Source organism: Chlorocebus sabaeus, chromosome 8 (assembly GCF_047675955.1).
Source record: "Chlorocebus sabaeus isolate Y175 chromosome 8, mChlSab1.0.hap1, whole genome shotgun sequence".
NCBI lineage: Eukaryota > Metazoa > Chordata > Mammalia > Primates > Cercopithecidae > Chlorocebus > Chlorocebus sabaeus.
In genome coordinates this window covers 42,527,674-42,554,501 of record NC_132911.1, presented here as the reverse complement: position 1 = coordinate 42,554,501, position 26,828 = coordinate 42,527,674, and the positions used below count along the sequence as shown (strand labels likewise).

Here is a 26,828-nt window from a genome sequence, read left to right as displayed (position 1 = left end):
CAGGAAGGTTACCACACTCAAATACTTCCTGAAAAAATTACTTGAAGACATGTTCTTCTGAATAATGGAAGAAATGAAGCAGAAAAAGAGGAGTGCTTAAGATGAAAAACAGTGATGAACAAAGAAATGAAATTGTTTGCCATGTGGTTGTGGACAAAACGTGTGGTCAATACATAGTTCTTAGGGAAAGGAATACATAATATAAAAATTAATCATACTGAACTAAAATTTATGATTTAAAGAAAATGTAGAAGGGGATAAAAGTGAAATGAAGGTGAGGGGAAATGAGGGTCCTAAAGAAATTATTTTGTGTAGAAAGTGACAGCCACAAACACTAATTCTCAACATGGATTTTAAAAGTTGAATGTTTATTAATTAATTAACAGAAGTGGACACGTAACTTTCAAGCCATTAAATGCAAACAAGGAATGGACAAACTACAAACTCGGCTAAGGCTGAAAAAGAGGGAAAAAGGTGAAGGAACAAGAAAATGTTATACAGAAAACACAAACTAAATGGCATTAATAAGACAAAATACATCAGTAGTAACAATATGTGAAGGTTTTTTCATGCTTAGATTTTTTTTCTTTTTTTTAATGGAGTTTTGCTCTGTTGCCCAGGCTGGAGTGCAGTGGCATGATCTCGGCTCACTGCTAGCTCTGCCTCCCGGGTTCAAGTGATTCTCCTGCCTCAGCCTCCCAAGTGACTGGGACTACAGGCATAGGCCACCACACCTGGCTAATTTTTTGTATTTTTAGTAGAGATGGAGTTTCACCATGTTAGCCAGGATGGTCTTGATCTCCTGACCTTGTGATCCACCTACCTCAGCCTCCCAAAGTGCTGGGATTACAGGCGTGAGCCACCACACCCGGCCATTTAGATTTTCTTTAAGAGACTGCGTCTTGCTCTGTTGCCCAGGCTGGAGTGCAGTGGAGCAATCATGGCTCACTGCAGCCTCCAACTACTGGGTTCAAGTGATCCTGCCATTTCAGCCTCCTGAGTAACTGAGATTATAGGCACACATCACCATTTAAAATTGTTAAAATTTTTTGTAGAGATAGGGTCTTGCTATAGAGAGAAGGCTGGTCTCAAACTCCTGACCTCAAGCAATCCTCCTGGTTTGACCTCCCAAAATGCTAGGATTACAGGTGTGAGCCACTCTACCCAGCCTAGACTGCAAACTGCTTGCAAGAGCCATGCCTAAAAGTACTCCAAAAAGGGATTTGGATTTGTAACCGGGCAGAGAGAAAAATTGCTTTAAGCTAAAATTCAGGAAGGATTTGGCGGCAGCAGCAATTTTGGAGGGCAAGAAGAACCTGAGCAGACTCCCCTCGGAGTCTTAGAGGAGGAAGGACGGTGGGTGGGGGTGAAGCCCACCCAGGTGCCAGGAGACAGGGAAACAGAAGGTGGAGCCTAGGGGATCGTGTTGGTATGGATCCGAGTAGACGAGGTGACATCAAAAACCATTATCAGAGAATGCTCTGTACCCTAGTTTACTATGGAAAAGATAATGGATATTAATGAATTCACTTCTGGTAGCAAAGGGTTGTTTCTTTTGTGAGTTATTTTGGTATGCATGACCTTAAAGCAAGTCACAGCTCACAGTGGGCTCCAGTTTCACCATCTGAAAGCCTTATCGTGCTGGGAATAAACCATGAATAACATCTGCCTCGGTAGGCCAGGCATCTTGGAATCTGTATTATTGTTAAGTGTGTAGTGCCAGCTGCCCTGCCAGTGTAATCCCCAAACCCTTCTTGAGATTTGCCTGGCCCATTGCTACAGAAGCACAACACAGCCCCAGTTTGCAACTCAGACAAAACCACCAAGGAGGTCAGTGCTGGGTGGGAGATCCAGGCTCTGTCCACACAGATAGTTCAATGTGGAGACCTCCTTAAACTCTGGGTGGATTCCCCCTCTCCCCACCGAGGCCTGCTGGTTCTAGGAGGTGTTCCTCTACCAAGTAGCAACAGCTTTTTGTGCACTCTGGCTGTGAGCTCAAGCCTGGACCTATTATCCCTCCCTGAATGTTCAGGGAAACCAAGGCAGGGGCCTGAGGAGGTGTCACTTTCTTTAAAAGCAGTTCACTCTCATGGCAACCACAAATGAGCACATTTACCACAGTTTCTCCTGTGAGGAGATGTTCCATTTCCACGAAGACAACGCAATCAGGGTTCATAGAACAAGCACGTGCATTTGGATTCTGTCTGTGCAATAGCCAGATGTCAGGTCTAAGATGTAATCTAGTCTTTACATCTTTTAAATTCCTAATGGTAACTACGTAGCCACATCTTCAAAGCAGGGGTAAAAATCAGAACCGAGCCGGTAACTGACACTATCAGAAAGAGCCACAGGAAGATTCGGTCAAGAACTTGAGCTACAAATTTCCAGTCTTGTACTACCTGCAAAAGAGAAAAAGATGCCTTTCACTCAAGACACTGAGCAACTGTTCTGTATTCATCTCAAGGGATTTAAAAAGAGTAACATTCAGATTTATAGCATTTACTTAAGTTTTCAAAATGCATCTAATGTCCCAACCACACTACAGGCTCAGGTTCTTTCAGGGACTTCGCTAATCATGCCCAAAGGAAGTATCTTGGAACACTGTCATCAGCACTGAAGAAGGAAAATAGAAACAATAGAATTCCATGTGCATATGTCAACATTCCTGATCAGAATGGGAAAAGTCTGATTTTTACGTGAATAAAAAGCCAATATAGGCCAGGTGTGGTGGCTCACGCCTGTAACCCCAGCACTTTGGGGAAGCTGAGGTGGGGGGATCACCTGAGGTTGGGAGTTTGAGACCAGCCTGGCCAACATGGTGAAACCCCCTCTTTACTAAAAATACAAAAATCAGCTGGGCATGGTGGCGGGCGCCTATAATCCCAGCTACTCGGGAGGCTGAGGCAGGAGAATTGCTTGAACCCAGGAGGCAGAGTGTATCTTAGTATGCCAGTATATCTTACTAGGGTGCTTCCTGATACTTGTATGAAAAGAATCACAAATTTATAATTTAAGAGTTTTTGTGGCCAAATGTCACAGGCTTTCTTTTCTTCCACTCCACCTGTGCTGCAGCTCCAGAAGGAAGGGTGCTGCCGAGCAGAAGAATCCACCAGGACAAGACAGAAATTCACGAAGGAGACGGGAGACTGAGTCCCCTTCCCTAGGAAGGGGAGGGGAGATGCAGAGAGTGGGCAACAGGTCCATAACACAAAGTCAAGGCACGACTGGCTGAGGAAGTCTGAAAGGAAGGGGAGTCCTCATCCCTCTAGAGTAAATAAATGTCCTCCGTCTTGGGACGCGGGGGGAAGAAATCTTTGTATTAGGTTTTTATTTTGTTTTTTTGAGACGTAGTCTCGCTCTGTCACCCAGGCTTCAGTGGTGCAATCTTGGCTCACTGCAACCTCCACCTCCTGGGTTTAAGCGATTCTCCTGCCTCAGCCTCCCCAGTAGCTGGGATTACAGGCACTTGTCACCATGCCCAGCTAATTTTTGTATTTTTAGTAGAGAGGGGGTTTCACCATGTTGGCCAGGCTGGTCTCGAGCTCCTGACCGCAGGTGATCCACATACCTCGGCCTCCCAAAGTTCTGGGATTACAGGCGTGAGCCAGCACACCCAGCCTGTTTTTAAAAGATGTTAAGAAACAAACAAAAAAATCCGCCCAGCTTGACAGCTGAATGTTTCTTGTCTAGCAGCAGTCACTTTCCTAGTGTTTTAAAAAAAAATTTAAGTGGATGAAAAACATGACAGATTGTTAAGAGAGAGGGTGTATGAGGCAGTGTCTGAGAACACAAGAGAAAATGTATAAGGATAATTCTAAAAAAAATTCTTAGCCGGGTGCAGTGGCTCACTCCTGTAATCCCAGCTCTTTGGGAGGCCAAGGCGGGCAGATCACAAGGTCAGGAGATCGAGACCATCCTGGCTAACACAGTGAAACCCCGTCTGTACTAAAAACACAAAAAATTAGCCGGGTGTGGTGGCGGGCGCCTATAGTCCCAGCTACTCAGGAGGCTGAGGCAAGAGAATGGTGTGAACCTGGGAGGCGGAGTTTGCAGTGAGCTGAGATGGCGCCACTGCACTCCAGCCTGGGCGACAGAGCGAGACTCCATCTCAAAAAAAAAAAACAAAATAAAATAATTCTTTCATCAGTTTGTTTAGAGGATGAGGCTCTTGGCACTAATTTTCACCAATTTTAGAGTAAAATACTTGAACCCTATAAAGTGAAGTTATTATATAAATTGAAAATATGTTACTTGCTGTAGGCAACAGATCACTTTTTTTTTTTTTTTTTTTTTTGCTGGACACTTAAAAAAGAAATCTGTAAACTAAATAACCACATCCTCTTTCCTCACCAAAATATCTGTTATAACACTAAATTTTTTATTAATCAAAAAATCTGATTATTTCTGGTCTTTTATTTCTAAATACTGTGGTTGAACATATCTATCATCCCATGAAAAATGAGAGATAAATTACCAGAGACCAGGATAACCAACTTAAAATGTGTAATTGAGGCCGGGCACGGTGGCTCACACCTGTAATCCCAGCACTTTGGGAGGCCAAGGCGGGCTGATCACGAGTTCAGGAGATCAAGACCGTCCTGGCTAACACAGTGAAACCCCGTCTCTACTAAAAATACAAAAAATTAGCCGGACGAGGTGGCAGGCGCCTGTAGTCCCAGCTACTTGGGAGGCTGAGGCAGGGGAATGGCGTGAACCCAGGAGGCGGAGCTTGCAGTGAACAGAAATCACACCACTGCACTCCAGCCTGGATGACAGAGGGAGACTCCGACTCAAAAAAAAAAAAAAAAGAAAAATGTGTAATTGAATTATTTAATATAGAATTATAAGAAACAATTATAAGAAACAATGCTTACTCAACAGTTGCTTCACTTTTGCTCCTTATGTTTTTGTGAACTACTTCCTAAAAATTCATACTAAGATCACTATGTTATGTGAGGGCTTGCTTTAAATGGTACATGTATAAAAAGGATGTCTTATAATGTCACATTTAAACCATGACAACATTTTATGGTAAACAGATGTCAAAATATTTGTCTTTGGCCCACCTTTATAGCGGCATAATTGGGAATACCAGTTTACTCACCTGGCTGATAAAATGTTCTTTCTTCACATGTCTTGAAATGTATCTAATGGAATCAGTAGCTTTTTCCAAAAAAGCAACCAGAACTTTTTCTCCATCACTAAGCTGTTTCTGTTTCTTTTTTTCGAGGACTTTGCCTTTCACTACTGGTTGACTCTCCTCTTTCTCTGGGAATGAGTAGCGATCCACGTGGTCTTTCATGCAAAGTAATTTTGGAAGTTTCTGCAGAAAGAACCTCTTAACCCAGGGGGCCATGGGGTGGTATGTGGAAGAAGATCTATGGTGAACGTTAATGACAAACACGGTAACAATGATGGACAGGGTCACGAAAATCATGATGAACAGCAGGTACTCCCCAATGAGAGGAATGACTTTGGAAGACGATGGGATGATTTCTTCAATCACTAAAAGGAAAACAGTCAGAGAAACCAAGACTGATGTGGATAATGAAAGTTTTTCTCCCTCATCTGAAGGTAAATAGAACACGAGAACTGTTAGGAAAGACAGCCCCAGGCAGGGGATGATGAGAAAGAGTGTATAGAATAAAGGCAGGCGTCTCAGGACGAAGGAATATGTGATAAAGGGATAGGAGTACATGCCGTCCCTTCTGTTCCCCTTCGTCCCCTTTGCATTCAGTATTTCCCATTCTCCGTTATCGAAGAAGTCCTTTCTGTCAACATTTTCATTGATCAAAATGAGGTCAACCATGGTGCCATCATAAGTCCAGGATCCAAACTTCATGGAGCAGTTCTGTCGGTCGAACGGGAAAAACGTGACGTCCATGGTGCAGGAGCTTTTGTAGCTGGCGGGAGGGGTCCAGACAACGGTTCCATTTGATTTCACGATGACCTTGGTCATCAGGGAGCCTTCAAAACGGCCGTCAGCGCTGCAATCAAAGTAGTTTCACCTTAGCAGTCGGTGGAGCACCTGCTAGTTTTTGTTCTTTTTCCCAGCATTGCCTATTTCTATTTTATGACTTTTCTTTTCTTTTTTGAGATGGAGTCTCACTCTATCGCCAGGGCCGGAGTGCGGTGTGGCACCATCTTGGCTCACTGCAACCTACACCTCTTGGGTTCAAGCAATTCTCCTGCCTCAGCCTCCTGAGTAACTGGGATTACATGCGCCTGCCAACATGCCCAGCTAAGTTTTTGTATTTTTAGTAGAGACAGGGTTTCACCATATTTGCCAGGCTGGTCCTAAACTCCTGACTTCGTGATTAGCCCACCTCGGCCTCCCAAAGTGCTGAGATTACAGGCATGAGCCACCGTGCCCTGCCCTATTTTAGGACTTTTCTACCGCAACACCAGGCAACTGTTTTAAAATAAACAATTTTTTAAATTTAAAGTTGAATAAGTATTTTTGCCTGAATCAGAATTTTCTATTCCTGGTGTTAATCAGGAAAAATAGTTTTCTTCTGTGATATTTACTTTTCTTTTTTTCACTTTTTTAAAAATTTATTTTTTTTCACTTTTTTAAAAATTTATTTTTTTCCCCATAAGTGAGAAACAATGTGATACTTACTTTTCAAAGAGAACTATGTCAGGAAGCCACAGAGATTCTGATGGAACTTTAATGGAATGGATCCCACCATAATCATCAGGATTCCAGCGTAACTTGTGGTCTGTCCATTCCTGCATGAAATTGGTACACTGTGATTTTATTCTGAAAGTTCAATATATTAGATCTTGAAATCTTCAAGTTTCTGTTAGCTTTATCAAGCCACTGTTTTATTAAGAAAAGGAAATTGTCCTGGTTGGACTGTGTGACCCTACTGGGGACTCAGTACAGGATTCACCTTGGGCCAGTCTGGCCTCTGATCTCATGCAGGCCCACACACTTTGCATGTTACATATTTCCAAAATCACTGTATCTGCCTCACCACGAAGAGGCTCTACAACAAACGCCACTAATTCATGATCTATCTTTTCAGCCTATTTTCTCTTAACAAACAAACAAAAGAAAAGCAATGATGTGTCTAATTCAGTTTATTCTAGGAGGGTGAGTCCAGTAATACTTTAATCACATGCTAACAGGTACAAGTGATTTTGAACACCACTCAAGAGGCTTGGATGAACATCCACCTGCTATGTTAATATGAGACATCCATTTTCCATGAATTCTTCTTGATCACATTAGAACTTGTATCCAATAAAAAATGTTTTCCCAGCATTTTTTTTTAAGTTCTGAATTTATTTTTGGAGCTCCCAATTATAATTTTAAGTTACATTCCTAATATTGTTAGTCTCCAGGCACTTACACATTTTTCTTCATAAGGATGAAATCACATGGCATGTTTTACGGGGCTGATTAATCTAGATAAATAAACCTGACCATGAATTGGTCAGACTGCGAAGGTCAAGAGGATGATGTATGGATGACTCGATCACAGCAGAGTGGACTCTACTAAAAAGATTTTGGGTCCAAAATCATAGGAAATCTGACCTGAAAATTGAATTTTTCTATTCTACAGCCTCTCATGTGGGTAGGTGAATAAGGATGCAGGAGTTCAGAGAGTTAGAAGGGCATGCCCAGCATGAGGCTTCCCAGAGCCCAGTGATGCCAACTTTGTCATTAAAACATCAGGAATCAGCAGATGGATGATATCACTAGATAGTAAAATACTGAAATATGCATGATGCCTGACAAATGATGGAACTCCACACCCCAGAGGAAACTGTCTATCTTAGACAATATTTTTGAGACTTGATACCCCAAAAACAAAGTTTAAGATGTATGGGCCTTTAAAAAACTAGAATCTAAAGTGTAACAAAATGGCATGATATTTATGGGAAAACATGCATATGAAACTGACAATTTAAGAGCCCAATAATAAAGTATTCACCGTGTTTACTTGGTGCTCATGGGCTTCCCTTTTTTTCTTCCTCCTCTGCCTATTTTGAAGAGCAAATATATTCTCCTTCCTAGGAATAATTTGTCTCCTGCTGAGGAGACTCTTACTATCATTGGTAGGTCTGAGTCTCGGAAATCTTGGAGGGAACTCACTTCTAGTAGCATTTGTGGTTTGTTTCAATTCCACTTTATGCACTTTGTAAAAATTTACTTACAATAAAATTCACTCTTGTTTACAGCTATTAATGCAAATAGCTGTATAATAACTGCAGGCATTAAGACACCAAAACAGTTTTTTTGCCCAAAATATTTCCCAGGTGCTGCCCTTTTGTAATCAACCCTCCCACATTTCCAACCCTCAGAAATCCCTGATTTGTTCTCTTTTTCTATAATTTCACCTTTTCTAGAATGTCATGTAAATGGAATCAACATAACATTTCAATTCTGACGTCTTTACTTAGCAGTGCGTTTAGATTCTTCATTTTTTTTTTTTTTTTTTTTTTAATTTGAGACAGAATCTCGTTCTTTTGCCCAGGCTGGAGTGCTATGGTGACATCATGATTCACTGTAGCCTCAACCTCCTGGGCTCAAGTGATCCTCCTGCCTCAGGCTCCCAAGTAGCTGGGACCACAGGTGTGTACCATCACACCCAGCTAATTGTTTTGCTTTGTAGAAATGAAGTCTTCCTATGTTGCCCAGGCTGGTCTTGAACCCCTAGGCTCAAGCAATTCTCCTGCCTCACCTCCCAAAGTGTAGGGATTACAGGCATGAGCCATTGAGCCCAGATTCATTGTGTTTTTTAATATGCATTTTCCTAATGACTTCATTAGGAAATCATTAATATCTTCATGTGTTTATCTGCCATCCATGTATCATATTTGGTCAAGTGCATAATGTTTAATCAAGTTGTTTGTTTTCTTACTGAGCTTTAAGAGTTCCTTATACATTCTGGATACAAGTGGTTTGTCAAATATTTGATTTACAAACATCTTCTCTCAGTCTTTTTTTCCTCTTAATAATGTATTTCACAAGTCAGAAATTCTAAAAGTTCATTTTATCAGTTTTATTGTTTATGGATTGTGTCATATCTAAGAAATCTTTGCCTAACACAGGGTCACAAAGATTTTCTTATATACTTTCTCCTAGAAATTTTGTAGTTTTTTGTTTTTTGAGACAGAGTCTCGCTCTGTCACCAGGCTGGAGTGCAGTAGCACAATCTCGGCTCACTGCAACCTCTGCTTCCTGGGTTCAAACGATTCTCCTGCCTCAGCCTCCCGAGTAACTGGGACTACAGGTGCATGCCACCACACCCAGCTAATTTTTGTATTTTTAGTAGAGATGAGGTTTCACTGTCTTGGCCAGAATGGTCTTGATCTCTTGACCTTGTGATCACCAGCCTCAACTTAGGTCTAAGATCCATTTTCAGTTAATATTTTATAAAGGTGCAGGAATGGGTTGAGGTTCATTTTCTTTTGCATGTGAGTGTCCAATTGTTTCAGTACCTTTTGTGGAGAAGACTAAACATTATCCATGGAACTTCCTTTGTACATTTGTCAAAATGTAGTTAACTATATATGTGCATGGGTCCATTCTGGACCGTTCTGTTTCACTGATCTGTGTATCTGTCTTTTTTTTTCTTTTTTTTCGAGACAGAGTCTCACTCTGTCCCCTAGGCTGGAGTGCATTGGTGCGATCTCGTCTTACTGCAACTTCCACCTCCCAGGTTCAAGTAATTCTCCTGCTTCAGCCTCCCAAGTAGCTGGGATTACAGGGGTGTGTCACCACGCCCGGCTAATTTTTGTGTTTTTAGTAGAGACAGGGTTTCACTGTCTTGGTCAGGCTGGTCTTGAACTCCTGACCTGAAGTGATCCACCCACCTTGGCCTCCTAAAATGCTGGGATTACAGGTGTGAGCCACAGTGACTGGCCCTGTGACAGTATCACACTGTCTTGGTTATTATAGCTTTAAGTAAATTTTTGAATCTGCTTGTTGCTATCTACAAGATATCCTGCCAAGATTTTAATTGTGATTGATTTGAATATACAGATTAGTTTGGTGAGAACTGGCACCATGATACGGAATCTCCTGGCCCAGGAATATTATTTATGTCTCCATTTACTTAGGTCTTGATTTTTTGTTGTTGTTGTTTTGTTAGTGTTTTGCAGTTTTAGGCTTACAGACATTGCACATATTTAGTTAGATTTACACCTAAGTAGGCCAGGTGCAGTGGCTTATGTCTGTAATCCCAGCAGTTTGTGGGGCCAAGATGGGTGGATCACCTGCGGTCAGGAGTTCATGACCAGCCTGGCCAACATGGTGAAGCCCAGTCTCTATAAAAATACAAAAATTAGTCAGGCATGATGATGGGTGCCTGTAATCCCAGCTACTCGGGAGGCTGAGGTAGGAGAATCGCTTGAACCCGGGGGCAGAGGTCGCAGTGAGCCGAGACCACACCAATGTACTCCAGCCTGGATGACAGAGCCAGACTCCGTCTCAAAAAAAAAAAAAAAAAAAAAAAGAAAGTCATTTAATTTTTAAAATTCCAATCGTTCATTGTTAGTATCTACATATACAATCAACTTTTGCATATTGACCTGGTCCTGTGACCTGGCTTAGCTGATTTAGTTTTGGGATATTTTCTGTAGATTTTCTGTATAGACAATTATGTCATTTGCAAGTGGAGCGTTTTATTTCTTCCTTTCCAATCTGAATAACTTTGAATGCTATTCCTTGCCTTAATTACTGAGTAGTAGTAGCTGCAACACCAGGAAGATGGCAGAGCAAGAGCAAAGAAAAATCCCTTTGGTTCCAGAAAATCTTCTGAAAATGAGGAAGGCCTATCAAGCCCTCGAAGCCACCCAGGCAAAGCAGGCACTTTTGCAAAGAAGGAGCAGACAAAAGGAAAAAGGCTCAGGTTTAAACAACTGGAATCATTCCTATATGATTCCTGGTGGCAGAAACGTGACAAGGTGTGTCTCAGGCGACTAGAAGTGAAACCTCGCGCCTTGGAATTGCCAGATAAACATTCCTTGGCCTTTGTTGTACGCATCGAAAGGACTGATGGCATGAGTTTACTGGTGCAGAGAACCACTGTGAGACTTTGCCTAAAGAAAATTTTTAGTGGTGTCTTTGTAAAAGTCACCCCTCAGAACCTAAAAATGCTGCATAGAGTGGAACCATATATAACCTAGGGATTTCCAAATCTGAAGTCTATCCAGGAGCTCATTTTGAAATGTGGACAAGTCAAAGTCAAGAATAAGACCATCCCTCTGATAGACAACACAGTGATTGAGGAGCACCTGGGAAAGCATTTCCAGGAGATCTCATCGTTCTTGCACCCTTTCCACCTCTCAGGGGCCTGTCATGCTACCAAAAATAGAGTGGGCTTCCTCAAGGAGACGGGCACACCTGGCTATCAGGGTGAATGCATCAATCAGCTGATCTGCCAGCTGAACTAGACCTAGGTGCCAAACTGCAGTAAATTTTTTATCAATGAATTGGAAGCATGTGTTTTTGTATTTGGGGGAATTTTTATCAAGTATCTTCAGAGAAGTTTATTTCCTGCTTTATCTTCAAAAACTGGAAAGGAAGGGTCAAAGACAAGACAGTAGCTGGCCGGGTGCAGTGGCTCATGTCTGTAATCCCAGCACTTTGGGAGGCCGAGGTGGGCGGATCGCCTGAAGTCGGGAGTTTGAGACCGGCCTGTCCAACATGGAGAAACCCCATCTGTACTAAAAATACAAAAATTAGCCAGGTGTGGGGGCTCATGCCTGTAATCCCAGCTACTAGGGAAGCTGAGGCAGGAGAACTGCTTGAACCCCGGAGGTGGAGGTTGTGGTGAGCCGAGATTGCACCATTGCACTCCAGCCTATGCAACAAGAGCAAAACTCCATCTCAAAAAAGAAGAAAAAGAAAAGACAGTAGCTTATGTCCATGGCAAGCACCTCTCATCACAGTCCAGTTTTGGCATTTGAAAGTCAGAAAGATTTGTGTTGCTTACCCGACCTTCAAAAGCAGGATTAACAACTGTGACCAGAGATAAAACGGAGATAGTGGTTTATGGGGCTCACTGTTTTCAAAGAGTTCATTCATTCATCAAATATGCAAGGCATGTACTAGCACTGAGCACAGCTGCCTCGACCTCTTATCCTGGGGCTGACTCAGATGATAAATCAGTCAACTAACAAATACCCACACCTCCTGACAGTTGCTATAAAGGAGACAGTTTTGGTATGGGATACAGAACAGTGGAGTAGACAGGGAAAACATTTCCAAGGAGATGACATTTAGACTAAACATGCAGGGTAAGAAGGAGTCTGAGGGCTGGGCGCGGTGGTTCACGCCTGTAATTCCAGCACTTTGGGAGGCCGAGGCAGGCAGATCACAAAGTCAGGAGTTCGAGACCATCCTGGCTAACATGGTGAAACCCTGTCTCTACTAAAAATACAAAAATTAGCTGGGCATGGTGGCACGGGTCTTTAGTTCCAGCTACTTGGGAGGCTGAGGCAGGAGAATCGCTTGAATCCAGGAGGCAGAGTTTGCAGTGAGCCAAGATTGTGCCACTGCACTCTAGCCTGGTGACAGAGCAAGACCCTGTCTCAAAAAAAAAAAAGAAAAAAAAAAAAGAAGGATTCTTAGCAGGACAGGGTTGAGAAGGCTGGCCAAAGATGGAACCACCTGTGGGAAGGTGCTGGGCAGGAAGGAAGGAGAGCATGAATGAGGGATGCCTTCAGATCCTTGAGGAGGATATTAAAGGGATCTAGAGCAGACTCAGTTGCTTCTAACCAGTAAAGAAAAACAGGCTGGGTGGGACTTGTGGTCAATACTGCTTACACTGGTGGCCTCGAAAGAGAAAGCACACTAGACTCCACTCACAAGCCCTGAGCTCCACACTAGGACTGTGCTTTACTAGCTGTACAACTTGGATGAGTCATTGATCTCCAGCTGCTGCATTGCTTTGCAAGGGTGAGAGAGCATTCTTCACAACCTTAGTGTCCTTCTGCTATCAGACCAGGGAATCACAGAGCGTTCTCCCTGAGATGCCCATCAGAGGGTTCATCCAGTTTCTTTCCTGTTGTTTTTAGACAGGGTCTCACTTTGTTGCCCAGGCTGGAGTGCCGTGGTGTGATCACAGCTCATTGCAGTTTCAACCTCCTGGGCTCAAATCATCTTCCAACCCCAGCCTCCCGAGTAGCTAGGACTACAAGTATGCACCACCACGCCCGGCTAATTTTTCTTATTTTTTGTACAGACAGGGGACTCCCTGTGTTGAACAGGCTGGTTTCAAACTCCTAGCCTCAAGTGATCCTCCTGCCTTGGCCTCCCAAAGTGTTGGGATTACAGGCAGGAGCTACCACGCCCAGCCCACCCAATTTCTGCCAGGATGCGTGTTCACCACAGAGCTGGCTGTGCCCTGTAGCCCAGGACCACTGTGGGTTTAGAATGGCACAAGCCACAGGACATTTGCAAGTGGTGGAATTAGCAGTGCCCAGCTGAGGAGCCACAGCCCAAACCTCTATCTTGTTCTCTAAGGGGCTGCGAGGTTTTCTGGTCACTTCTTTGTTCTTTCTGAAACCCTGGTGACATCTGGAGATTAAGCTCCTGTCTCTCCCTTCTTAGGGTAAGAGATGAGAAATAATATTCCATGTTTGCATAGTGTGTTCTAGCTGAGACGCTTAAAGCCGTTGTCAAACACCAGCTCTGCATCACAGCAGTTCCTGGCTTGAGAGCCCTGTTTTTGCAGGAAACAGGAGCGCAAAGGGTATGTCAGAGCCAAATATCAAAGTTAATCTATGACTAAGAAAAAAATGGAAAAACACTCCAACTCTAGGTTTCCTCATTCAGAAAAATTGCAATTTCAAATCCATTTCAAATATATATATAACCCTTTAAAATGGTCTTTTCTTACATGTATTACCTGAATGATCACTCATAAATGTCTAGCTAAACCACAACCCAGAGTCAAATTTTATTTAAACCTAAATCATAAGCTTTTAAAGAAAACTGTAAACAAAGTCCCCGACTTTTTTTTTATTTTTATTTTTTTTGAGACAGAGTCTCCCTCTGTCACCCAGGCTGGAGTGCAGTGGCGTGATCTCGGCTTACTGCAAGCTCTGCCTCCCAGGTTCGTGCCATTCTCCTCTCTCAGTCTCCCGAGTAGCTGGGACTACAGGCACCCGCCACCATGCCCAGCTAATTTTTTTGTATTTTTAGTAGAGACGGGGTTTCACTGTATTAGTCAGGATGGTCTCAGTCTCCTGACCTCGTGATCTGCCTGCCTCGGCCTCCCAAAGTGCTGGGATTACAGGTGTGAGCCACCGCACTCGGCCAAGTCCCCGAATTATTTTTACTTCAATGCTAAAAGGACCAAGAGATAAGGAACAAATATTCTTTGCTGTTGTCTTGATATGCAGTCTCTGGGACATCCCTGGGATCTCCAGTTATCTTAGATGTGAAATTCTTAAAGTCAAATTATTGTTGATTCATTTTAATCTTAAAGGCAGCAACATGACATATTATATGTTTCATATTCCTGTTAAATTCGTGAGTTGTTAAGGCCAAGAAATGTGATTTGTTATTAAGGATGAAGGCCAGGCATGGTGGCTCACCTGTGTAATCCCAGCACTTTGGGAGGCCCAGGCAGGCGATTACATGGGGTCAGGGTTCCAGACCAGCCTAGCCAACATGGTGAAACTCCGTCTTTACTAAAAATACAAAAATTAGCTAGGCGTGGTGGCACATGTCTGTAATCACAGCTACTCAGGAGGATGAGGTACGAGAATCATTTGAACCCAGGAGGTGGAGGTTGCAGTGAGTTGAGATTGCACCACTGTACTCTACACTCCAGCCTGGGTGACAGAGTGAGACTCTGTCTCAAAAAAAAAAAAATAAATAAAGATGAGAAAGCTCAAAAGTGGCAACAGGAAGTGACATTTATTGAGCTAGTCATATTCACACACATTATCTCATGTAATCCCCCAGACAACACTGTGAGCTAGTTATCACCTCTATTTAATAGATGAAGAGACTGAGGGTCAGAGAGGTGAAGTGACTTGCCCAAGTTTATATAGTAGGCCGTTTGACCCCTACTCAATTCTTACCAGGGTCCACTTGAATAAGAAGTCCAAACTTGGCCTCCTTTGCTAAGGTCAGAGTAAGGTTGCAGAAAAGGAAGGAAAATCAGATCATGAGTAAAGATCTGAGATGAATTCATGAACTTACAAGTGCCATTCCAGGTGGTGGATGGTAGATTTTGGGGACATAACCCAGACCTCTAGGACTAGCTTGACCTTTCCACAACAGGTCTACTTCTTATTTCTCCTGAGAAATCAGCTCCAGGGGTCTATCCAATAAGGCCTTCATGTTTGCTGAACTTTTTGTTGATCTAAAACAGACATCAGCTATTGGAAAGACACTGCTACTTCAAGATGTTGGCCTTGGCAGACATTCCAGCAGTTTTATTTTCCTCAGGATTGTCATGGGGAGAGGAGAACAAACTGTCTCAGCTACAGTGAAGCCGAGTCATTTAGTCCTCTCATTGTCTTATTTTTATATGCAACAGTGCCCAGCTCAGGGCCTTATGAGGCAGAAGGTGAAACTGACTCTAGAGGCGGGGACTCGGGTACCGGACCAGATTGAGAACTAGCTAAACAGGGCAGGGCAGAAGTGGCTTTCCATAAGACACAGCCACCAGGGCACTATGTCAGTTTACCATCACCAAGGCAACACCCGGAAGTTACCACCCCTTTCCATGGCAATGACCTGGAAGTTACCACCCACCTAGACATTTCTGCATAAACTGCCCCTTAATTTGCATATAATTAAAGGTGAGTTTAATTATGACTGCAGCCCTCCTCTGGACGTACTGCTGGCAGGTAGCCATGGTCTGTAGGGAGCAGTATCTCTGCTGCCACTGTCCTTCAGTTCTTTTCTCGGTGAAGCCAGGCTAAGCCCCAGTTTTGGGGCTCACCTACCCTGCATCACCTACACAGTGCAGAGTAGGCTCTCAGGAAATAAGGAGTGAGTAAATTTGGCATTTGTTGTCATAGTGATTATTTCTATGATAACATCTAGGCAAAAGGGCCAACCCTTGTGTCATTTCAAAAAAGGTCAGTTTCGCTCAGGCAGTGGCTCACGCCTGTAATCCCAGCACTTTGGGAGGCCAAAGCGGGTGCATAACCTGAAGTCAGGAGCTCGAGGCAGCCTGGCCAACATGGTGAAACCCTCCTCTCTACTAAAAATACACAAATTAGCTGGGCGTGGTGGCCGGAGCCTGTAATCCCAGCTACTCGAGAGGCCAAAGCAGAATTACTTGAACCCAGGATGCGGAGGTTGCAGTGAGCCGAGATCATGCCACTGCACTCCAGCCTGGGTGACAGAGCAAGACTCTATCTCAAAAAAAAAAAAAGAAGGTCAGTTTAATTTTCATTGTCTCTAAGGTGCTTTCCATGTTCTCCTAACCTTGATATGACGGTGTAGGATCTGAGGGGCTGGGGCAGTAAGTACTTTCTCACGTAGTCCTAGTGAGTCAATGTTAACAATATATTTATAGTTTATAGGGTTTTGATTACTGTCTGGAAGTACAAAGGAGGAAGACAAACTAGTTCTCAATATAAAATCAATAAAATAAAAATAGCACCATGTAGAAGACTTCCTCTGGATGTCACTAGATTTGTGCTGTATAAAGTTCTTTCTAGAAGAAGAGTGTCTAAATATACCGGAGGAGAGCTATGGAAACAGAGGATAAAACAGGAGAATTGACTAAAAAAACCCCACAAGTATCTCATTTGCATGCGCTACCATGGAACGTGCTTTTGTTCCAAGTGGGTAGACTTCTCTTCTCCATGTGGATACGAATTAGAGAACATTTTTCAGTGTCTGGGAGGCAAATGAGGAAAGAGGGGGAATTGGGCATTTTTGTTTTCTTTTTGACTAAGGGACACAGAGATGAATACAAAGAGTTACCAATGGGTTTGCTCAAATGTGAGAGCTTTTGGATAGTGGTGTTATTGGGACTACTATTCACTATTCAGGTGGTTCACAACTTCTCCACCTTTTTGACTTGTAGAACTTCTGTTTGTCCTGTAAGACTCAAATTAAATATCCCCTCCCCTTGGGAGCTTTCCCTGACTTTCTTCCTGTCTCACTGTCATTTCTCAAGCTCCACAGTGTTTTATATGTACTTTGTGATATTTATCATGGTTATTATTTTTTGGTAACTAACGCTATGTCCTCTTCTTTCAGGCGGTGCTGTGTGTCGTTCTTTATATATCCAGGATCTAGCAGGGCGCCTGGCACATAGGCTCTCAATAAATCCCGGTGAATGGATGGGAGATGGAGTGGATCCTAACTTCATTCTCTCCTGAATTCTTTCTAGACCAACTCCATCAGATGTTCCGGAGATTGAGGAATCCAAGCCTTAGAAGACCAGGATTAGGAAATTATACAGGAACAGGACTAACAGGAGAACAGTATACTCTTCAAACTCTCCCTCCAGTCTAAGGCAAGTGAAAGATTTCTCGACATAAGTCAGACTTCCCCTAACAGTGCTTAACCCTGGGCAAGTCACTTCCACTCTCCAGTTCTCAATTTCCTCATCTGCAAAGTTAGGATAATAATAGAACCTCCCTTTTAGGATGACTGTGAAAATTAAATGGGATTATTCCTATTACAGTCAGCATAGTGCCTGGGCACTTAGTAAGTACTCAGTAAATCTTAGATATTGTTATTAGCTGCTCTGAAACTAAGATCTGTATAAAACACCAATGATAGCTTTTTATAAATATCTGTTTTATCTTGTTGTTGTTTTTTTTCATCTTTTTTTTGAATCCTTCAACTTTTTTAATCCATGTAGTTTTAAAAAGCTTTTTTTTTTTTTTTTTTTGAGATGGAGTCTTGCTCTGTCACCCAGGCTGGAGTGCAGTGGCGTGATCTCGGCTCACTGTAAGCTCCGCCTCCCAAGTTCAAGCCATTCTCCTGCCTCAGCCTCCCAAGTAGCTGGGACTATAGGCACCCGCCACCACGCCCGGCTAATTTTTTTGTATTTTTAGTAGAGATGGAATTTCACCGTGTTAGCCAGGATGGTCTCTGTCTCCTGACCTTGTGATCCACCTGCCTCGGCCTCCCAAAGTGCTGGGATTACAGGCGTGAGCCACGCGCCTGGTCAAAAAGCCTTTTTTTAAAAAGCATAAACAACATCATGGCGAAGCGATATGCCTCCTGTTCCAGGCAGCCTTCCCTTCTTGCCACCCAGTGTTGTAAAAATGACCTTTCTTTTCTGCCCCAACATTGTGCCATAACAGCACACATTAACTAATATCCACTGTAAAATTTCCCACTCCAAACTCAATCCGTGCGAATGGACGTCGCATTGACTATATCCTCTGTAGTTTTCTGGAATGTGAAGCTTTGTTTCCCCTGCTTCGGCTCTTCCTGTGGTCTAGAAGCAGGGCTTAGTGTTCAGGGAGGAGGCTGCATAAGGCCAGAAAGATCCTGGCCAGGGGTTAGGAAACCCAGATTCCTGCCGGATGAGGACTGGACTCTTCTATCTCTATAGAACAGGGGTAATGATGTCTCTTTTCCTAAGTCAGGTGGTAGAGAGGTTTAAATGAGATAAACCTCGTTTATGCATTTGTGAATTAAACACAAAATATATTAATCTCAATAGATATTGGAGACTCGGAAGAATGGGAGGGTGAAAGGTGGGTGAGGGATGAGAAATTACCTAATGGTGCAATGTACATTAGTATTCAGATACACTAGATTTCACCACTACACAATATATCTGCGTAAAAAAAACCACACTTGTACCTTACACATTTATACCCAAAAAAGTTGATTATTCTCATTGCTTCTGTCAAATGGGAACTTCAGTCAGTGGGCTGACTTTTCCAAGTGTCACTGTGCTCCTTGCCTGTGGATTTCTCCTGCTTGGTTTTGGATATTGAATTGACTTTTAGGACTTAATTCTGCCTTGGTTTGAAGACACCCACCAGGCTTCTGGGATTCTGGTGGCAAACTTTGTGGAAAGTCCTTTCCAAGGCTGTAGCTGAGGCCCGAGGGACCCTTGGCACTCACTTTTTTGTGTCTAATGCTGTTCTCTTTGGCTGAAATGACTCCTTATTTTCAAAAGCACAAGAAAAGTGAAAAGACCTACTATCCCCATGTGAAGGCCCGGAGTCTCTGGACCCCTGCTTTATGTGAGAGATTAGAGCTTAATCTCGGCCAGGCAAAGTGGCTCATGCCTGTAATCCCAGCACTTTGGGCTGACATCAGGGGTTCGAGACCAGACTGGCCAACATGCTGAAATCCCGTCTCTACAAAAAATACAAAAATTAGCCAGGTGTGGTGGCACGCGCCTGTAGTCCCAGCTACTCGGGAGGCTGAGGCAGAAGAATCTCTTGAACCTAGGAGGCAGAGGCTGCAGTGAGCCGAGATCGAGCCACTGCATTCCAGCCTGGATGACAGAGTGAGACTCCGACTCAAAAAAAAAAAAAAAAGCAGTGGGGTAGGAGGCATGAGGGAAGTAAAGGTTTGTGTGTGTGTTTGATTTTTGTTAACTTCTAAGCCTATTTTCACCTTAAGAGGAAAGTGTGGGTTCTTTTCTGCCCTGCAAGCTTGAATGTAGGATTTCTTCTTGTCCTTTGTTAACTCAAAATACTTCCCAAGTCTATGGCCTCTGAATTGCAAAAGTGGGTAAGTCACCGAGGAATGAGATTGTTGTATAGCAAGGTATGTTTATTTAAGTGGTATTTTTATATATACATTCCAAGCTTATTATTTTCTTCTGGATATTTTTATTTGCAAGTAAAACAATATGCAGATCCATTTCACAACTTGTTCACATATCTACTGATTAGAGAATCAGATGAGTAGAAAGCACTGAAAATCATCATAGTTCTCTAATTCTCACTAAAATTGTTGGGTGGGAGAAATTTGATGACATGAAATGAAGCTGAGGGAAGCTCCTTGCTGTTTCTTGTATCCATTGCTCCCTATAAAGCATTAGTAGAAAGATATCCCACCAGGAATATTTTAAAACTATGGGGCAAATTAGGCAATATCTGGACATTCATTTAAATATTTAGGCCTGGCGAGGTGGCTCACGCCTGTAATCCCAGCACTTTGGGAGGCCGAGGTGGGCAGATCACCTGAGGCCAGGAGTTCAAGACCAGTTTTGCCAACATGGTGAAACCTCATCTCTACTAAAAATACAAAAATTAGCCAGGCGTGGTGGCATGTGCCTGTAGTCTCAGTTACTTGAGATGCTGAGGCAAGAAGATCACTTGAACCCGGGAGGTGGAGGTTGCAGTGAACCGAGATTGTGCCATTGCACTCCAGCCTGGGTGACAGAGTGAGATTCTGTCTCAAAAAACAAACAAACAAACAAAAACACAAACAAAAAACTTTGGAAAATCGAATATTGCATGTTCTTGCTTAGAAGTGGGAGCTAAACAACTGGTACGCATGGACACAAAGATGAGAACAAAACACACTGGGGACTCCAAAAATGATGACGTGGGAGAGAGGGAAGGATGGAGGGAGGGAGGGGAATGAGCTGAAAAACTGCCCGTTGGGTATGATGTTCACTATTTGGGTGATGGGTTCACTAGAAGCCCAAACCCTAGCATAACGCAATAGATCCATGTAGCAAACCTGCACATGTAACTCCTGAATCTAAAAATAAAAAAATACATACAGAGATTCAAGTCTGTAATCCTAGCACTTTGGGAGGCTGGGGTGGGTGGATCACTTGAGGCCAGGAGTTTGAGACCAGACTGGCCAACATGGTGAAACCTTGTCTCTAGTAAAAATACAAACATTAGCTGGGCATGGTGGCGGGCGCCTGTAATCCCAGCTACTCAGGAGGCTGACTCACAAGAATCACTTGAACCTCGGAGGCAGAGGTTTCAGTGAGCCAAGATCATGTCACTGCACTACAGACTGGGTGGCAGAATGGGACTGTGTCTCAGATAAATTTGTAAATAAATATAAGACAAAACTAAATTTTTTAAAAAAGCTAACAAAACAAAAACACAAAGTAAACAATTAAACCAAGTGTAGTTATTTATTTTTTTGACACAGGCTCTTGCTCTGTCACCCAGGCTGGAGTGCAGTGGCACAATCTCGGCTCACTGCAGCCTCTGCCCCCTGGGTTCAAGCAATTCTCCTGCCTCAGCCTCCCGAGTAGCTGGGATAAACCAAACTTCTTACCCACTATCAAGTGTCAATATTTTATCTTTGTAGATAACATATGCGAAATTGGGATTTGAATGGTAATTATTTACTGACAATCCTAAAACAAACTCCTCTGGACACACTCCCCTGAGTTTAGGAAATAAACTCTAGCCAAGCTAAAAACAATTATCTAAAAAGAAAGCTGAAAACGATTCAAAATGCATTTTCAGTGATGTCAGGAAAACACATATTCATCATTTTGTTTTGGGCTTCACTCTGTTTTGAAATTAACGATGGGCAGCCCTGTTATTCCCTCATTCAGGGCTCAGTTCTTCCTTGGAAGCAACAAGAAGTATTAGAGGTAGATTCTACCCACAGAGGACCAGAGGAGGCTTGGAAGGATGTAGTCCTGATTTTCCTACCCAGCTGCAGTTCCCTACCTGGGGGAAAGTGGTGCATCTTGGAGGCTCTTTGTTCTTTTTCTAAGTGGTCCTAGGGCCCATCCCCAGGCCTTATGGCAGGAGAGTCACCTCCGCCCACCGCACAAGCAGCTCTACTGCTGGAAGCAACCACGCACAGCAGTGTGCATCCAGGGGCTTGCCAGGATCAGTTCCCCAACACTCACAATGGAAAATAAAAGCCATAGACCCTTCCCACAAATCTCCCTGAGGAACACGATATGCCCTCTTAAATAAATATTTTTCAGATGGGAGGCTTTCTAAATAGAAAATAAGTGACTGGGTTAGCAGACACAATCCTTGGATCGAAATTTACCTGTTTGAGCCACACATTGGTTGTCATCAGCTGATTCTTTTCATCCTAAGAAAATGACAATTAAAAGAATACTGTAAGTTGAAGTGAAAGTAAGTTGTGATTTTTGCTGTTGTTTTAGAAATGGGGTCTCAAGATGTTGCCCAGGCTATAGTGCAGTGGTGCCACCATAGCTCACTGCACCCTCGACCTTCGGGGCTCGAGCCATCCTCATGCCCCAGCCCCCAAGGAGCTGACTATAGGTGCATGCCACCACACCCAGCTGTTTTTTGTTTGGTTTTGATCAGGAAAATCTATCTGAGTCTTACCTTTGAGGTGTTAAAAGTACAAAAGATTCTCAATTTTAAACAGTCAAATGGCATGTAAACAGTCAAATGGCATATAAATAGTCAAACGGTATGCAGGTTTTGCTTAAAATGAAAAATAACTAAAACAAGTAGCAGTTCATTGTGGCTATATTTATATAAAATTGCATAACCCAGAAGGCACTTTAAAGGTACGAAGTAGGCTGGGCACAGTGTCTCACTCCTATAATTTCAGTACTTTGGGAGGCCAAGGCGGGTGGATCACCTGAGGTTAGGAGGTCGAGACCAGCCTATCCAACATGGCAAAATCCTGTCTCTACAAAAAATACAAAAATTAGCTGAGCATGGTGGCGCCTGCCTGTAATCCCCGCTACTCGGGAAGCTGAAGCAGGAGAATCACTCGAACCTGGGAAATGGAGGTTGCAGTGAGCCGAGATCACATCACTGCACTCCAGCCTGGGTGAAAGACAGAGTGTCTGTCTCAACAATAATAGTAATAATAATAATAATGAAGGGGCAAAGTAGAGGGAAATAATAGCTAAATTGGAGATGGGCTTTGCATGACTTCCTAGAAGGAATCCTGGGGTATTGAGCCAGCCAGGGCAGGTGAGCATGCACACACGTGTGTAGTGGGGTGGAGAAAATGGACAACATAGGAGGATTCTTCTGGGGCTTTGGGGACCATAGCAGGACAATTTTGTTGCATTTGGGGAGTTAAAGTTCACTGGTTTCTTCTAAGAACACAATCATGGCAGAAATGCAAGCTCAAAAGGAAAATTAGAATGTGAAGGCATGGGTGAGTTCAGAAGAGGTGACGGGGCTGCCTAGGGAGAGCAAGAATGGGCCTGGCTGTGGGCACTGTTGTTACCACCCTGTCTCCCTGTAGACCCCCCTACCAGCCCAGGGCACAGCCACAGAGGATCCAAGATCACAGCGTGTCAGCCCCAGGCTCAGCTCCTCTTCTCTGCAGTTCTCAGCCCTCCTTCTGAGTGTTCAGCAAACCAGGCCAGGGGCAACGACTATCTTAGCAACCACATCCTCCCCCGAGCAAAAAGGTCCCACACTAACAGTGCTGCAATTTACCCTGTGATACCTTCTCGTTCTTTCCTCAGGTCATTTCAGTGGCTTCTTGGGGGCAGATTTTCTCTCACAATAAATTATTTTTTAAATTGAAATGTCAGACATAGGGAAAAAATATATTTTAGACTCATAAACAGGGTAAGGAATGCATGTTCTTTTTAGCTAAGTGCCAAGGCTTACTCACCACATCTACGAGCTGGGATATTTTCAATCCAAAATGTACTTTTATGGTGTCATTAGAATGTAATACAGGGCGGACCCATTTCTGATAACCTTGGAACAAATGTCTGAGGAGGGCATCTTCATTTTCGGCGATTGAACTGAACCCTGCAGTGGCTGTAAAAGAATCATGGGGGGACATGGGTAAATGGGAGGGGCACGATGCCTGGATGAGTGTCCCGTGGCATCCTGCACCATAGGCTGTGTCTGTTTCTAAACAGCCCAGTTCCTGAAAGGCAACTTGGAGCATGCAAGAGTCTCCACGCCCACTCCCACCTCCCTCCAAACACACACAGCTGAAAACAGAATCCGCATTTTTTTTTTTTTTTTGGTGAAAATTTTTTTTTTGAGATGGAGTCTCGCTCTGTCGCCCAGGCTGGAGTGCAGTGGTGCGATCTCTGCTCACTGCAAGCTCCACCTCCAGGGTTCACGCCATTCTCCTGCCTCAACCTCCCGAGTAGCTGGAACTACAGGTGCCCACCACCATGCCCAGCTAATGTTTTGTATTTTTAGTAGAGATGGAGTTTCATCATGTTAGCCAGGATGGTCTGGATCGCCTGACCTCGTGATCCGCCCGCCTTAGCCTCCCAAAGTGCTGAGATTACAGGCATGAGCCACCGCGCCCGGCCCCGAATCCACATTTTACCCAGAGTTCCGCTCTCACAAGATTTTCCCATCATGGGGTCAACACCCGGGTCCCAGAAGCTCTATCTGCAGCCACCCCGACCCCCACCTCTGGTCCCATCTGCAATGCTCCCTCTTCACAGACATGGGCCCTGCCCATGAGCTGTTCTCTGTCCCTGAGCCTCCAGCATCTCCCTTTGGAAGTCTCTTGTTATTTGTCACACCTGTCTTCCTCTGGAGCCCTGACGATGGGCGCAGTGGGCATTGTATTTGATCGTGTTTACCCAGCACCTAGAACAGTGCCTGGCCCATAGTGGGTGTTCATTTTATGTGTGTTGGTAGGTGTCAGAGTCGGCATGTGGTCACTGAACACCAGCCATGTGCCCCTCACGGTCCTCTTGTCTTTTTCCCAAGGAAGTCTTTCCTTATGAAGTCCTTCGTTGGTCAGCAGCCAGGAAGTCACACTCTGCCTCACTGTGTGAGAACCTCAGAAACACCCAGTGTTAAACTGTAACCCTCCAGTTGGGGAAATGGCTTAGGAATGCAGCCCCAAAATAAAGTTTTATTTCCTTACAGTGCAGTGCTATCACATTTAAAACAAGCAAGTCCTCTACTTTTTTTAAAAAAAAAGATGGGGTCTCACTGTGTTGCCCAGGCTAGAGTGCAGTGGCCATTCACAGGTGTAGTCCCATTACTGATCAGCATGGGAGTTTTAACTTGCCCCTCCTTGCCTGTTCAGCACCCGATTAATATGCTACAGCAACTCATTCTGCACCATGTCCTGACCATAGAAAACCTTTTTCTTCCCACTGAGACACCCATATGCTGGGTAATGATCTCATGAGCGACATACCCTCCAGGTTTACCCAATCAAAGTCCAGGGATTCTTTTAGGAAGAAAAGCAAAAGTGTACCTACCCCCTGTTTGCAGGAGGCTTCTGTGGGCACTTTCCTAAGAGAGGAGCAATTCAAGGTGCCTCTGTCCCAGCACCTCAGAGGCATGGGTGAGGTGGGCTGTGTGCTCTGAGGGTACCCAGCCCCGTTTTCCTCCACATAAATGCAAATGAGTGATAGAGACGCAACCTTACATTTATGCTTATTTATTTAAAAACTGTGGGCCAGGCACGGTGGCTCATACCTGTAATCCTAGCACTTTGGGAGGCTGAGGTGGGAGGATCGTTTGAGCCCAGGAGTTGGAGACCAGCCTAGGCAACATAGGAAGACCCTGTCTTACAAAAATGAAAAAATTAGCTGGGCATGGTGGCGCACCCCTATAGTCCCAGCTACTTGGGAGGCTGGAGCGTGAGGATGGCTTGAGTCCTGGAAGTCAAGGCTGCAGTGAGTGGTGGTCGCACCACTGCACTCCAGCCTGGGTGACACAGCAAGACACTGTCTCAAGAAATTTTTTTTTTTAATGAACAAAAACTGATCTGTTGATTACTATTAGTACCAAGAGCAGCACTGGGAGCAGCCAGCTGGGCAGCCACCAGGGTGTCAGTCTGTAAAGAGCCAGGAAACCTTCCTGGAAATGTACAGGGAGAGAACAGAGGGAATTCCCCACAGCCTCTAGGGGGCAAGTTGTGTATTTGCTCAGGGGGACATTCTTGAAGTCATCTTTGACTCCTCTCTTTGTCTCCCACCCCGCATCGGGTCTTAATGTTCTTCAGAATACATCCCAGCCCTGATTGTTCCCCACCATCTCCACCGGGGCCACGCTGAGAGCACAGATGCTCTCTCTCGGGCTCCTGCACTGCTTCCTAATTGTTTCCACTCCTGCCCTTTCTACAGTCCATTCCGCACACAGCACCTAGAGAGGATTATGTCAGTTCCTGCTAAGTGCTCCAGATGGTTTCCCATCACACTCAGAAAGAAATATCCTAAGTTCCACCACAGTCTCCCTGACCCCATGTGGCCCTGACTGTGTACCCCCCAACCATACTGCCCGCATCCTCCTCCCCAGTCCTCGGGGCAGTCTGCGATTCCCAGAACAAGCCAGAATGCATCTGCATGGGGAAAGTTCTTAGCTTATCCAGAGAGTCCACAGCCATTCCTTCACTTGTCCAGTCTTTGCTCAAATGTCATTTTCTTGAGTAAGTCATTTCAGGCTACACTATTTAAAAATCCCTCTCCTCTCTATCCTTTTAGGGTACTTTATCTTCCAGTAGAGAACCTAATCATATCACATCTATCTGTTTATTGTTGTCTCCCCTCCCTAGATGATGCCAGCTCCAGGAAGTTGGGAATTGTCTTCCTTACTCCTGTATTCCCAGCTCCTAGAATAGTGACTGTCACCCAGCAGCTGCTGAGCTAACGACTGTTGAGTGGACAAACACTTGAGCAATGATGCAGTCAGCTTTGTGGCCTTTGTTTTACTGAGGGGCATCTGGAAAGTTGGGACCAGAGGTGAATTGCTCAAGAGAAGAGGGAAGCGGTGAGGACACAGCTGTCCTCCTCCATCTATTCCCAGGTCAGGGAGCCCCCTCCTCTAAGGCAGAGAATATTGTTTGAAAGGCACTTGTCTTCACCTGTTTTGTGCGGGTACAACAGAATACCACAACCTAAGGAATTTGCAATGAACAGAAATTTATTGGCTTACGGTTCTAGAGACTGGGAAGTTCAAGATCATGAGACCAGCCTCTGGTGAGGGCCTTCTTGCTGCATCAAACATGATGGAAGGGCAAAGAGGGGGTGAGAAAGACAAGA

General features: G+C 44.1%; 1 protein-coding gene and 1 pseudogene across 2 annotated transcripts in view; one reads left to right on the top strand and one right to left on the bottom strand.

Annotated features, from left to right (window-relative positions):
• Positions 1-431: 431 nt before the first annotated feature.
• The window catches only part of CHRNB3 (cholinergic receptor nicotinic beta 3 subunit), a 35,884-nt gene continuing 9,487 nt past the window's right edge, over positions 432-26,828 (bottom strand). The window contains exons 2-6 of one of the 2 annotated variants that reach the window (XM_073018639.1): positions 23,468-23,619; positions 21,902-21,946; positions 6,623-6,732; positions 5,105-5,987; positions 432-2,399 (exon numbers count right to left, since the gene is read on the bottom strand). In XM_073018639.1, the coding sequence (XP_072874740.1) occupies positions 2,265-2,399; positions 5,105-5,987; positions 6,623-6,732; positions 21,902-21,946; positions 23,468-23,619 (1,325 nt within the window). In that variant the 3' untranslated portion in view covers positions 432-2,264. Of the gene's footprint in view, positions 2,400-5,104; positions 5,988-6,622; positions 6,733-21,901; positions 21,947-23,467; positions 23,928-26,828 lie in introns of those variants that run through there. The other variant, XM_007962344.3, reaches the window with a different exon arrangement.
• On the top strand, positions 10,709-11,409 carry LOC119618894 (ribosomal protein uL30-like; annotated as a pseudogene).